Source organism: Globicephala melas, chromosome 2 (genome assembly GCF_963455315.2).
Source record: "Globicephala melas chromosome 2, mGloMel1.2, whole genome shotgun sequence".
Lineage (NCBI taxonomy): Eukaryota > Metazoa > Chordata > Mammalia > Artiodactyla > Delphinidae > Globicephala > Globicephala melas.
Genome location: NC_083315.2, coordinates 44,554,095 through 44,566,608, shown reverse-complemented (window position 1 = coordinate 44,566,608; position 12,514 = coordinate 44,554,095). Strand labels below are relative to the sequence as shown.

The 12,514-nt window shown below is 37.2% G+C and overlaps 1 protein-coding gene across 1 annotated transcript in view; it reads left to right on the top strand.

Moving 5' to 3' along the window:
- Window positions 1-974: 974 nt before the first annotated feature.
- Window positions 975-12,514, top strand: part of LOC115861928 (growth factor receptor-bound protein 10-like) — a 32,708-nt gene continuing 21,168 nt past the window's right edge. Inside the window, 1 exon segment of the mRNA XM_030873178.2 lies at window positions 975-979. Coding sequence (XP_030729038.2) covers window positions 975-979 — 5 coding nt within the window.

The following is a 12,514-nucleotide window of genomic DNA, read 5'->3' as shown; positions in this document are numbered from 1 at the left end:
CTAGTGTAAAGGTAATAAATATTTTGAATATATCAAAGCCAAAGCAGATTCTCAATAAATTGAATATTTGGATATTATCATGATGATAATGATGATGAAGATGATAAAGCTCATTCTGTGTAATTCTTTTTTTCCTCAAATTCATTGTTTTTTTTTCAATATTTTATTATGAAAAATTTCAAACATACAACATACCTGTAAGACTTACCATGAAAACCTGTGTATCTACCACATAGATTCCACTGCACATTTTGTTACACATCTAAACAACTGTATCTCTCTGCCCATAGACCATTAATTTTGGACACATTTCAAAATAAACTGCAGACATCCTTACACATTCCCTGCCATGTGTACTTTTAACTAGAGTTCTTTTTACTTTGACTAGAATTTTTTCTTTTGATATAAATCTTATATACATTCAAGTGTATAAGTATTAAGAGTACATTTCCTGAGGTTTTTTTTTTTTTTTTTTTTTTTTTTTTTTTGCGGTACGCGGGCCTCTCACTGTTGTGGCCTCTCCCGCTGCGGAGCACAGGCTCCGGACGCGCAGGCTCAGCGGCCATGGCTCACGGGCCCAGCCGCTCCGCAGCATGTGGGATCCTCCCGGACCGGGGCACGAACCCGTGTCCCCTGCATCGGCAGGCGGACTCTCAACCACTGCGCCACCAGGGAAGCCCATTTCCTGAGTTTTGATTAATAAGTACATCTCTGCTTCACCTCCAAAATTACTTCATGTCCCTCCCCAGTCAGTACTTCCCTCTCCACACACACACATGCATACACAAACACATATGCTTACACACACACACACAAACACGCACAGACAGGCTGCCTTGGCTCTACCGTTTTGTTCATCACCAATTCGTTTTGCCTGTTGTCTAGATACAGCGGTCCCCAACCTTGTTGGCACCAGGGACTGGTTTCGTGGAAGACAGTTTTTCCACCGACGGGGATGAGGGGGGATGGCGGTAATGCGGTAATGCGAGCGATAGGGAGTGATGGTGAACGGCAGATGAAGCTTCGCTCACTCGCCCGCAGCTCACCTCCTGCTGTGCGGCTTGGTTCCTAACAGGCTGCGGACCAGTACCAGTCAGCGGCCCGGGGGTTGGGGACTCCCGGTTACAACATCAAATAAATGGGATGATACATTTGTACTCTTTTGTGTAAAGGTCTTTTTTCACTCATAGTTTATGAGATTTCATCCACTCTGCCATGTGTTTCAGTAGTTAATCCTTTTGTTGCTGAGTAATATATATTCTATTGCACAAATACGTCACACATGTTTATCCATTCTATCAGTGGATATCTGACTGTCTCCAGATTGAGGCTTTTCTGAGAAAAGTTTCCAAGAACTTGTTTGAATAAGCCTTTCTGTGGACATATATGTTTCTTTATTAGGTTCTTAGTTCATAGGGATTAGATGTTGTTCCTTTCTCTTTTATTCCCCAAATACCTACTGTAATGCTGAACAGAGAAGCGTGCACACACAAACACACACACACACACCCTTAATTGCAAGACTAAAAGAAGAAAAGAAAAGGTGACTAGTTCTTTTGCTCCTCTATCCAAGGAAGGTCTTTTGTGAGCTAACAAGTATATAAATGTCAGATTTTTAATTTCTATAATTTTGTGAAAAATTACAGTCTTAATCCTGTAATGAACGGGTAAGCATACCCCCCCCATTTTATTGAACATGATGATCCAGTATCATTGCTTAGTTAATAAATTTTATAAAAAAACAATTGACCTAATTGACAAGGATCCAAGAAGTCAATTAGCTGAAGCCATTAAAGTCAGAGACCTTGTGCAAAATTTTAGGAACCTCAGGTTCAGAATGCTGGTCTCAGGTGCACTGCTGATGACACCCAGGTCCTCCTAAACTCAAAGTTGCATCATGATTTTTTATACTTTTCTTTAAAGTGCTCTGATGGGGTGTTTGAAGCAGAAAGCTGCCCTGATGCCATCCAGCTGGGACATGGAGTTGGTGCAGGATTTCAGAAAGAGTTCTGAGTCTGGAGGGTGGGAGTCTAAGTTCTAAAAGAAAGTCTGATATGCTTTTAACATGCCACTTTGGAAAAGCCCCTCAGCAACTCCCAGCAGCTTCAGTTTTCCAGTAGTAAATGAGGGCAGGGGGCTGAATGATCATTAAACTATGATGGTGATTAATGAAGGCAATTTTAGAATGTTATCACAAATGAAATAACTATACTCCATCCCGTCTTCTCTTTTGAATTGCCTTGGGATTTTTGATTACAACTTTATCTCAGTTCTCCAGTAATTGTAATGTAAGAGTTACTTTTATTGAGTGATACTGTGTGCTTGACCCAGGTTGCCATGCAAATTGCTCTCCCGGTCCCATGATCATGCAGGCAATACATGCAGGAGTTTGAACCTAGTCCAGTCTGAACCTAAAATCTTTGGTCTTAAGCATTACCTTTGGGTAATGCTTCACATAGGCCTTTGGGGACAGCATGAGCTCCTTGACTGTTTGGATAGTTAGCAGGTATGCATTAAGGATTACTGTTGCTAACGGTAAACTACCTCCGCTACAGCCTTCTCAGCATCCTTTAAATGGCAATAATTGCTTCTGGCTCTGTAGCCGCAAAGTAGCTACATTTCCTCCTAAGCAACGACTGGCTGGGTTCTGGCTCTTAATGGATAAGGCCACAGCTGCCTCCCACAGGAAAATACTGCTGACCTTACATTGGAACTTTCATCCTTCTTTACAGCTCTATGAAGACCTTCAGTAGGCAGCCCAATGTCTTTGTTGAATTTCATCTCAGTTTGCAAGATTTCTTCCTTGCATTTTTGAAATGCAGTGTCAATTCTATTTGATGAACATTTACTACATATCTTAAATCAGGATAGGCATTGGGAATGCAAAGATGAGTAAAATAATATGCACATCCTTATTAAAGGATAATTTTCCCCAAATGGTAAAACTGTGACTCCTATACAGATGTCAGGTGAACATGTGTTCAGAGATTTTATTTAAACCCTTATTAATGAGAGGAACCTGCTAAAATGCTACAGCTAAATGTTCAAAGAGGAAAACAAAACAAAATAATTTATATGGGTGTTGGTTTGCAAACTGGACCCCATACACGGAGGGCAGGGAGCGAAGGAAGAATGAGGCAGACTACACCAGATCGCTAGCAGTTTTAATAAGCAAGAGAAGTTACACCGGAGGCTTGTCTTGGGAGGCTATAGAACCAGTATAGTATCTCCTTACCTGCCTGCCAGAATTTTAAGTTTATATAGAGACCTTAATGGGACTCAGATGGTCTCAGGAACACCTTATTCTCTCAAGGCTACATCCTTGAAAATGTTTCCCACTGTGGGAAAGGTGGACAGAGCGTACATTCCAAAAACAGGGAAGGTACGAGGAGCCTCTCTTTGCCCAGGTCCAGCTCGAGGGTCAACTTGAGGTCACATCCACTCAATGACCTCCTCCAACAATGGATTAAAAGAATCTTGAAATGAATTTGCCAATGGATGCAAAACCACCTTTTCCAAAGGTAGAGAGGAGAGTGGTCCCTCCGCAAGACAGAATTAATTTGCATAACTATACAGAAGGATTATTTTGCATTGCTATGAATTATCTAAAAATAATCAAGTTATAAAGTAGTTCAAGGGCAATGAGAGGTTAAAATCAGATCTTCTGGAAGGATTTGCTCTAGGCAATGCATAATTTTCCATGGAAACACACCTTTTTCTCTGCACCTTAATGAAAAAAGATAGTAACATTTATTGAGTACCTGTGAAATGCTCCCAGGAACTTTGGAAGATTAGTTAGCAGTACCTAATTTGATTAAAGCACAGCTTAGAGAAATGTTTAGAGCCCCTGCTAGTAAGTTGGAAAGCTGAGATTTATTTATACTATATCTGATGATTCTAAAGACTATTTTTCAATTTATAGACTACTGCCTCACAAGGAAATCAAGGTGTAATGGATGGGACAGTTGCATAAACAGTAATTATATGCTGTGTGTTACATTGGATATGTGTTTGCACAAGTGGGGGGCACACAAAAAAATCCAGTGTTACCTTTTCCCTTGTGTAGCTCTTTATGTCCCATAGATTTGGGAACTTACATTTTTCTAAAGACTTTCATTTTTTAATTCAAATTACTTGTTAGTTTCACCTGACTTTCCAACTTTTTTTTTTTTGGAAGCCAACAATGAAATTTAGAGCAAAAAGGCCAAGATTTAAGAACATCATATGCTTAGATAAGTTTACCTATTTCATTTATTTACCCATCATCCTTGTCAGTATAAATTTTCTTTTTAAATACTTGTTTCAACAAGGTACAAACATCCTTTTTCAGAATAATTTTTGAGCTTCTCTAATAACCTTTCTGTTTTAGGGTAATTTTAGATTAACAGAAAAGTTTCAAAGATAGTACAGAGTTCCTGAACACCCTTCATCCTGGTTCCCTCATTGGTAATGTCATAAAACACCATGATACATTTGTCACAGTTAAAGAACTGACATTGGTATTTACTATCAGCTAAACTCCAGAGTTTAAATTTCATCAATTTTTCCATTAATGGGCTGTTTCTGTTCCAGGATCTAGTCCAGGGTACCACACTACATTTAGCCGTCACTTCTCCCAGTCTCCTCTGATCTGTGACAGTTTCCTGGTTTTGACCTTGACAGCCTTGAGGAGTACTGGCCAGGTGTACTTAGAATGTCCTCCAATCTAGGTTGGTCTTTTTTTTTTTTCTTTTGATTAGACTGGGGTCTAGCTGTTTTTGTTTGTTTTTTGTTTTTGGTGTTGTTTGTTTGTTTTTGGCACAAGTATCACCTAGGTGAAGTACCTTTATTGTCACATCTTATCAGGAGATGTACAGTGTAGGGTGCATGATATCCAAATGACATCACTGGTGTTGTTAACCTTTAACGTACTGTAATTTCTCAGAACTTTTAAGAATACTTTTGGATCTTGTTTGAGGACTTCATCACTAGTATGAAGAGCATGAAGTTTAGGAGGTGGATATGGTTCTCTGCTCTGCACTCTGGCAGTTTCCACTGTACACGAGTCAACGACCTGGCATGCTCTACTGTCAATATCCTTCTCCAAACGGTAAAGGACAAGAAAAATCACCAGCCCTATTAAGTGGTGCTGGGTTTATCCTTGCACAACCCAGAGCAGGAGGAACACAGGCTTCCAGTAATCTGCAAAGAAGCTCTGCTAAGTCATGCCTCGCCCCTCCTATGGCAAGCCCTGTAGAGTGTGAGGGCATTTCTTACGCAAAGGCACAGCCCCATCACAATGACATAAAAGGCCTAGGTAAGTTTCAAAATTAAGGAGACCCAGCTGTGTCTCAGAGACTCAGCCTCCCCCAGTCCTTCTGGACTCATCCTGTGGTTTTTGATAGGTTTTATAGAAGTTTCTGTTGCCCTCTTTTCAAGAATAAAAGGATCACATCTCAGACAGACCCTCCTCCATGAATTCATATGGCAAAGGTATTTTCTAAAATACACGTACGATGGACTAAAAATAACCTCTTTCTTTTTTTCTTATATGGCTCTACATAGGCAGTTTTCTTTATAGAGATGCCAGATTTTAAGGAAATAAATCTCTGCATGCATGGGTCTTTTCATATAAAACAGAGCTCTTTTATTTTTAGGTGAGTTTGAGAGGGGATAAGGAACAAAGAGAAGTAAACATATATTTTTATTTGCTTATTTTATGGGTGGGTTAAAATAGGCTATGCCTACTTCCACTTAGGACAAATGCTAAAGGAGAGTGAATGCCCCATATTAAAGGAATACACTTGAATAAATAAAGTTTGACATTAGCCTGCTGTCTCCTACTTCCACTTCTCACAGGCTGAAGCCCAGGGGAGGGAGAGGAACAAGGATTTGCAAATGACAAGGATTTGTTGCCAGGGATTACAACTTAACTATGGAACACAAATCTCAGTGGTATCTATAGATGGGCTTTTGTTGTGTTTGCTGTTTTAATTGGAGAGTAGGAAGACTTGTACAGATAGAACCATTTAACTAAATCTTAAAAAAGAAAATGTTTAGTGAGTCTACTAACTGGTTGAATTCCATTTCAGTTAGAGACTAACTTAGAAGGAATTGTCAAAGCACTCTTTCTCAGGACATTGTAAACTTTAAAATCAATTTTGTTCAACTGTATTAAATGTGTCATTATTAGAAATGGATACTACACTAGGATTTGTTGTAACTCTTACTTGAAAAAATTGAGGTATGGCTGACCTGTAATACATACTAAGTATACCTATTAAGGTGTACAATTTAATAAGTTTTAATTTATTTATACATCCATAAAACCATCACCACAATCAAGGCAGTGAACATATCAATCACCCGCAAAAGTTTCCATGTGCCCCTTTGCAATCCCTTCCTTGCTTTCTATAACTATAGATTAATTTACATTTCTTAGAGTTTATGTAAATGGAGTCATACAGAATTTTTATCTGGCTTCTTTCACTCAGTATTATTACTGCAAGATTCATCCAGGTTGAAGTGTATACCAATGGCTAATTTATTATTGCTGAGTTGTTTCCATGGTATGGATACACTATACTTTGTTTATCTAATTATTTGGTGATGGACATTTGAGTTCTTTCCATCTTACAGCAATGACAAATAAAGTTGCTATGAATATTTGTGTACAAATATCTGAAAGAACATAGGCTTTCTTTTCTCTTGAGCAAATAACTAGGAGTAGAATGAATGGCTCGTATGGTACCAGTATGTTTAATTTTTAAAGTAATTGCCAATTATTTTCCAAAGTGGATGTGCCATTTTACATTCCCAATGGCAGTATATGAGCACTCCAATTTCTCCAACTACTTGCCAGCACTTGGTATGGTTTTAAATTTTAGCCATTCCAGTAGGTATGCAGTAGCTTTAATTTGCATAGAATTAATGATTTGTGATGTTTAGCATGTTTGCATGTACTAATTGGCCATTCATATATCTACCATGATAAAGTGTTTGAGAAATTTTTTGCCCGCTTACAAAATTGTGTTGTTTGTTATTGCTGGGTTTTGAGAATTCTTTATGTACATGTATTCTGGATTCAAGTGCTTTATCAGATCTAGGCTTTACAAATATCCTCCCAGTCTTGGCTTGTATTTTTATTCACCCAACAGAGCAGACATTTCAAAACTTTGATGAAGTCAATTAAAAAATCATTTACTTATAATCATACTTTGATGTTGTATCTAAAAAAAAAGTATTTGCCTAATCCTAGGTCACAAAGACTTTCTCCTATGTTTTCTTCTCAAAGTTTCATAGTTTTAGGTTTTACATTTAGATCCATGATTAATTTTGTCTCAGTTTTTTAGTATGTGTTATGGACCAAAGTTATTTTTTTTGTTTTTAATTTCATATACGTATATCCAATTTTTTCAGACTTTCCTTTCTCCACTGAATTGCTTTTGCAGCTTTGTCAAAAACTAATGCTGATCAACTATACTCCAATAAAAATTAAAAATTAAATAAAATAAATTAAAATAGGAAAAAATCAGTGGTGCATATATGTGTCCATATATCTATTTCTGGACTCTATTCTGTTCCATTGATCTATTGATCAATTTGTTTATCTTAATCTATTTGTTTATCTTGACACTAATATGGCAGTCTTGATTTCTGGAGCTTATAATGAGTTTTAAAGTCTGGTGGTGTTAGTGCTGCAAATTAGTTTTTCTTTTCCAAAGCTGTTTTAGATGTCTAGGTTCTTTGCATTTGCATATGACTTTTAGAAGCAGCTTGTCCTTTTTCACAAAGAAGTTTGTGGAAATTTTGATTGGAATTGTGTTAATCTATAGATCAATTGGGGGAGAGCAATAGCTTAAAAGTATTGAGTCTTCCAACACATAAATAAGAAAATATATCTCCATTTTTTTTAGGTCTCCTTTAATTTCTCTCAACAAGGTTTTGTGGTTTTCATGATACAGATATTATACATCTTTGGTTAGATTTATAACTAAATAATTCATCTTTTTTTTTTTTTTTTTTTTTGCGGTAAGCAGGCCTCTCACTGTTGTGGCCTCTGCCGTTGCAGAGCACAGGCTCCGGACACACAGGCTCAGAGGCCATGGCTTACGGGCCTAGCCGCTCCGCGGCATGTGGGATCTTCCCGGACCGGGGCACGAACCCGTGTCCCCTGCTTCGGCAGGCGGACTCTCAACCACTGCGCCACCAGGGAAGCCCTAAATAGTTCATTTTTAAATAATTGTAGATGCTATTGTTTTATAAATTTCAATTTTTGATTGTTGTCAGTATATATATACATATATATATACACACATTATATATATATATATATATATATATATATATACACACACACATATAGAGTCAATTAAATTTTCCACATAGATGATCATACCATCCAGGAATAAAAACTGTTTGTTTTTCTGTTTTCCTTTTAAATTGGCTAGATTTTATTTCTCTTCTGGTTTTGCTGCACTGGAAACAGCCCCCTGTTCACTGTTGAATATAAGTGGTGAGAGCAGTCACCTTCGCTTTTTCCCAGTCTTAGGGGAACAGCATTTAGTATTTCACCATTAAGTGTGATGTTAACTATAGAGTATCAGGTTGAAGATGTTCACTTTTGTTCCTGGTTTGCTGAAGTTTTCTTAAGCCAAGAATGGATTTTGAATTTTGTCAGATGCTTTTTCTGCATTTGTTGAGATTATTCTGTTTTTTCTTTTTAAATTGGTTAACATGGCTATGTTAACGAACCAGTGCATACCTGGATAAACCTCTTGGTCATGGTAGATTATCCTTTTTATATATTGTTAGATTCAATTTGCTAAACCTTGTTTAGAATTTTTGCATCACTGAGCATGAAGGATATTAATCGATTACCTTCCTTTCTTGTAATGCCTTTGTCTGGTTCTACTATCAGGGTAATGCTGACTTCATAGAATGAGTTGGGAAGTATTAGTTTTCTTTTGCTGCATACAAAATAAGTGCATGTTTCCTGGCTTAAAACAATACAATTTATTAGCTCAGCATCCCATTGTGGGCTGGCTGCATACTCTGCTCAGCATATCATGAGGCTGGAAGCAAGATATTGGCTGGACTGGGATCTTACCCAGAGGCTTGGGGGGAAACCTCCACTTCCATGCTCATTCTTGTTCATAGGATTCATTTCCTTGCAGTTGTAGGACTGATGTCTCTGCTTCCTTGCTAGCTGTCAGGCCATTCTCATCTCCTAGGGTCTCCTCATATTCCTTGCCACACGCCCCCCTCTGTCTTCAAGCCAGCAACAGTGCAACAGATCCAATTTCTGTTTCAAGTCTTTCTCATTTCCTCCTCTGTGACTTGCCTGAGAAAAAGCTCTACTTCTAAAGACCTGCCCAGATAATCTCCCCACCTTCAAGTCAACTAATCTGGGATGTTAATTGCATTCTGTCACAGTAATACCTGGATTATTTTTTGGTTGAATGACTGAGAGAAGGTGTGTGTACACGAGGGGCTGGAAATTTATAGGGCCACCTTGAAATTCTGCCTACTACAGACAGTTTGTGTTTATTTGTGCATTATTTCTTCCTTAAATACTTGCTAGAATGTACCAGTGAAGCCACTTGGGCTTGGAGTTTCCTTTGAAGAAAGGTTTTTAACTAAAATTTCAATTTTTCAAATAGTCAAATGATATATGTCTTCTTGCATGAGGTTTATTAGTTTGTGCCTTTCAAGAAATTTGTCTAGTTAACCTATATTGTTGGATTTATTGGCATAATTATTTATAAATTTTCCTTGATATGCACTAACATCTGTAGAATCAGTTGTGATAAAATCTGACCCATTTGTCTCTTCTCTCTTTTTTTCACATCAAGTCTGACTAGTTTATCAATATTATATGCTCTTGATCTTCTCAAATAATTTCAGTTTCATTTATTTTCTCTATTTTCTATTTCACTGAGTTCTATTTTTATCTTTATTATTTTTTCCTACTTACTTTGAGTTTAATGTGGTCCCCCTTTTTTCCTAGATTCTTAAAGAAGAAACATAGGTCACTGACTTAAGAAAGTTGTTCTGTTTAACAGAATTGTTTAGTACTATAAATATCACTCTAGTGTTATTTTATGGTATTCAACAAATTCTACTATGCTGTGTTTTCATTTTCTTTTTCCATTTAAAATGTTTCCTAATTATCCTTTTAATTGCTTCTTTGACACATGGATTACTTAGATGTGTGTTACTTAGTTTCCATATTTTAGGGGTTTTCAAGAGATCTTTCTGTGTTTGAATTCTAATTTAATTATAAATTTATCATAGAACATGCTTTGCATGATTTGAATCTTTTTTAATTCATTGAAACTTGTTTTCTGGCCCAAATTATATCTTCATAAATGTTCCATGTGTGGTTGAAAAGAATGTGTATTCTGATGTTTTGAAGTGGATTGTTCTACATGTGTAAAATAAGTCAAGTTTGTCGATGATTTTGTTCAACCTTTTTACATCCTTGTTGATTTTGTGCCTGCTTATTCTATCAATTATTGAGGAAGGCGTATAAAAATCTCTGACTATATTTTTTAATTTGTCTCTTTCTCTGCAATTTCAGTAGATTTTACCTCGTGAATTTTATTTTATTTATGGATTTATTTTTTGGTTGCACCGCATGGCTTGCAGGATCTTAGTTCCCTGAACCCGGGTCCTTGGCAGTGAAAGGGCAGAGTCCTAACCACTGGAACGCCAGGGAATTCTCTGAATTTTAAAGCTTAGTTAGACACATAAACATTTCATATTTTTTGTCCTCTTGATTGACATTTTTATCATTACAAAGTTACCTTATTTATTGCTACTAATATTCTTTGCAATTTACTTTGTGGGATATTAATATACCCACTCCACTTTTTTTTAGTGCATGCGTAGTTTATCTTTTCCATTATTTTGTTTCTAAACTATTTGCATCCTTTATAAAGTTAACTTCTCTTAGACAGCATATAGGTGGATCTTGCTTTTTTATCCAATCTAACATTTTTCTTTTTAATTTGAACGTTTGGGCTATTTACATTTACTGTGATTATAGATATAATTAGACTTAAATCTATTATCTTGCTATTGATTTTCTATTTGTCCCATCTGTTCATTGTTCCCTTTCTCTCTTTTTCTACCTTCTTTGGGATTAACTGAATATATTGTGATTCCATTTTGTCTCCTTTTGGGTCATTAGCTGTACTATTTGTTTTGTTATTTCAGTCATCGCTTTAGGGTTTGTCTTGAACCTATCACAGTCTACCTTCAAGTGATGTCACACCACTTTATATGTAGTGTAAAACCTATAATAACACACTTCCATTTCTAGCCTCCTGCCTTTTGTGCTATTTTTATACATTTTACTTAATAATAAAAGTGAACAAAGGTAAAGGTAAGAAAGAAGAAGGGAGGAAGCAAGGGAAGGAGGGAGGAAGGAAGAAGGGAGGGGGGAAGGAGAGTGAGAGGGAAGGAAGGAGGGAGGGAGGGAAGGGAAAAGGAAAAAAGGAAGAATGGGGTGGGGAGAGAGAAAAAAAAATAGAACTGTAATCACTTATCTATAATTACAAAACCCAAGAAGCTCTTCAACCCAGAAGATTTTCACAATACATTTTATAGCACTATCTGACCTAATCTGAGTTGATTTGGTGGCAAAGCCTGACCTGAAGTGACATGAGGCTAATTATGGCCTTTATCACTGTTAGTGTAATTATTCATACATTTTGCCACAGAACGTTGTGTGGAAAGAGTTAACGTGGCAGGCCTGAGACTGCTCTCCTTAGAAAGGCCTGCATGCAAGGTTCCCGCTTTCCTGGGAACTTGGATTCAGGGGGTTGCTTCCATTCCATCACATATGAGTGACTCACTGTGCTCAACCATGCATAGAAACCATGTGGTGTGTGCCACAAACCTGTCTTTTTCTTCCAGGAGCCTTGAATTTTGGTATGTACTAGGCTGAGGGTGTTTATGTGTCAAGTCCCCAGTAAAAACTCTGGTCACTGAATCTCTAATGAGCTTCTGTGGCAGACAACATTTCACATGTGTTGTCACAATTTGTAGCTGGAGACATTAAGCACATCCTGTGTGTCTCTTCTGGGAGGAGACTTTTGGAGGCTTATGCCTGGTCTCCTCTGGACTTTGCCTCTTGAACCTTTTATCATTGCTGATTGTGCTTTGTGTCCTTTTGTTGTAATAAGTCATAGCCATGAGCACAACTATATGCTGAGTTCTGTGAATCTTACTAGCAAATCGCTAGTCCTAGAGGTGTTCTTGGGAACACCTGACATGAAAGTGAATCTGATTGATTAAGGGGTGCTTCTCTAGAATTTGCTGGGATTGTTATGTAGCATATGCTATATTGTCTGTATAATTTATCTAAAATCCCCAAATTCCAAATTCTGAATTCCAGTGTATGTGACCTGTGATTTTGGATAAAATGATTGTATAACCATGTCCACAAACACATATACAATAAAATATAAATAGTTTGCATATATAGTTGAGATAACCTACTGGTCCTTTCCAGGTAGGATAAACCATG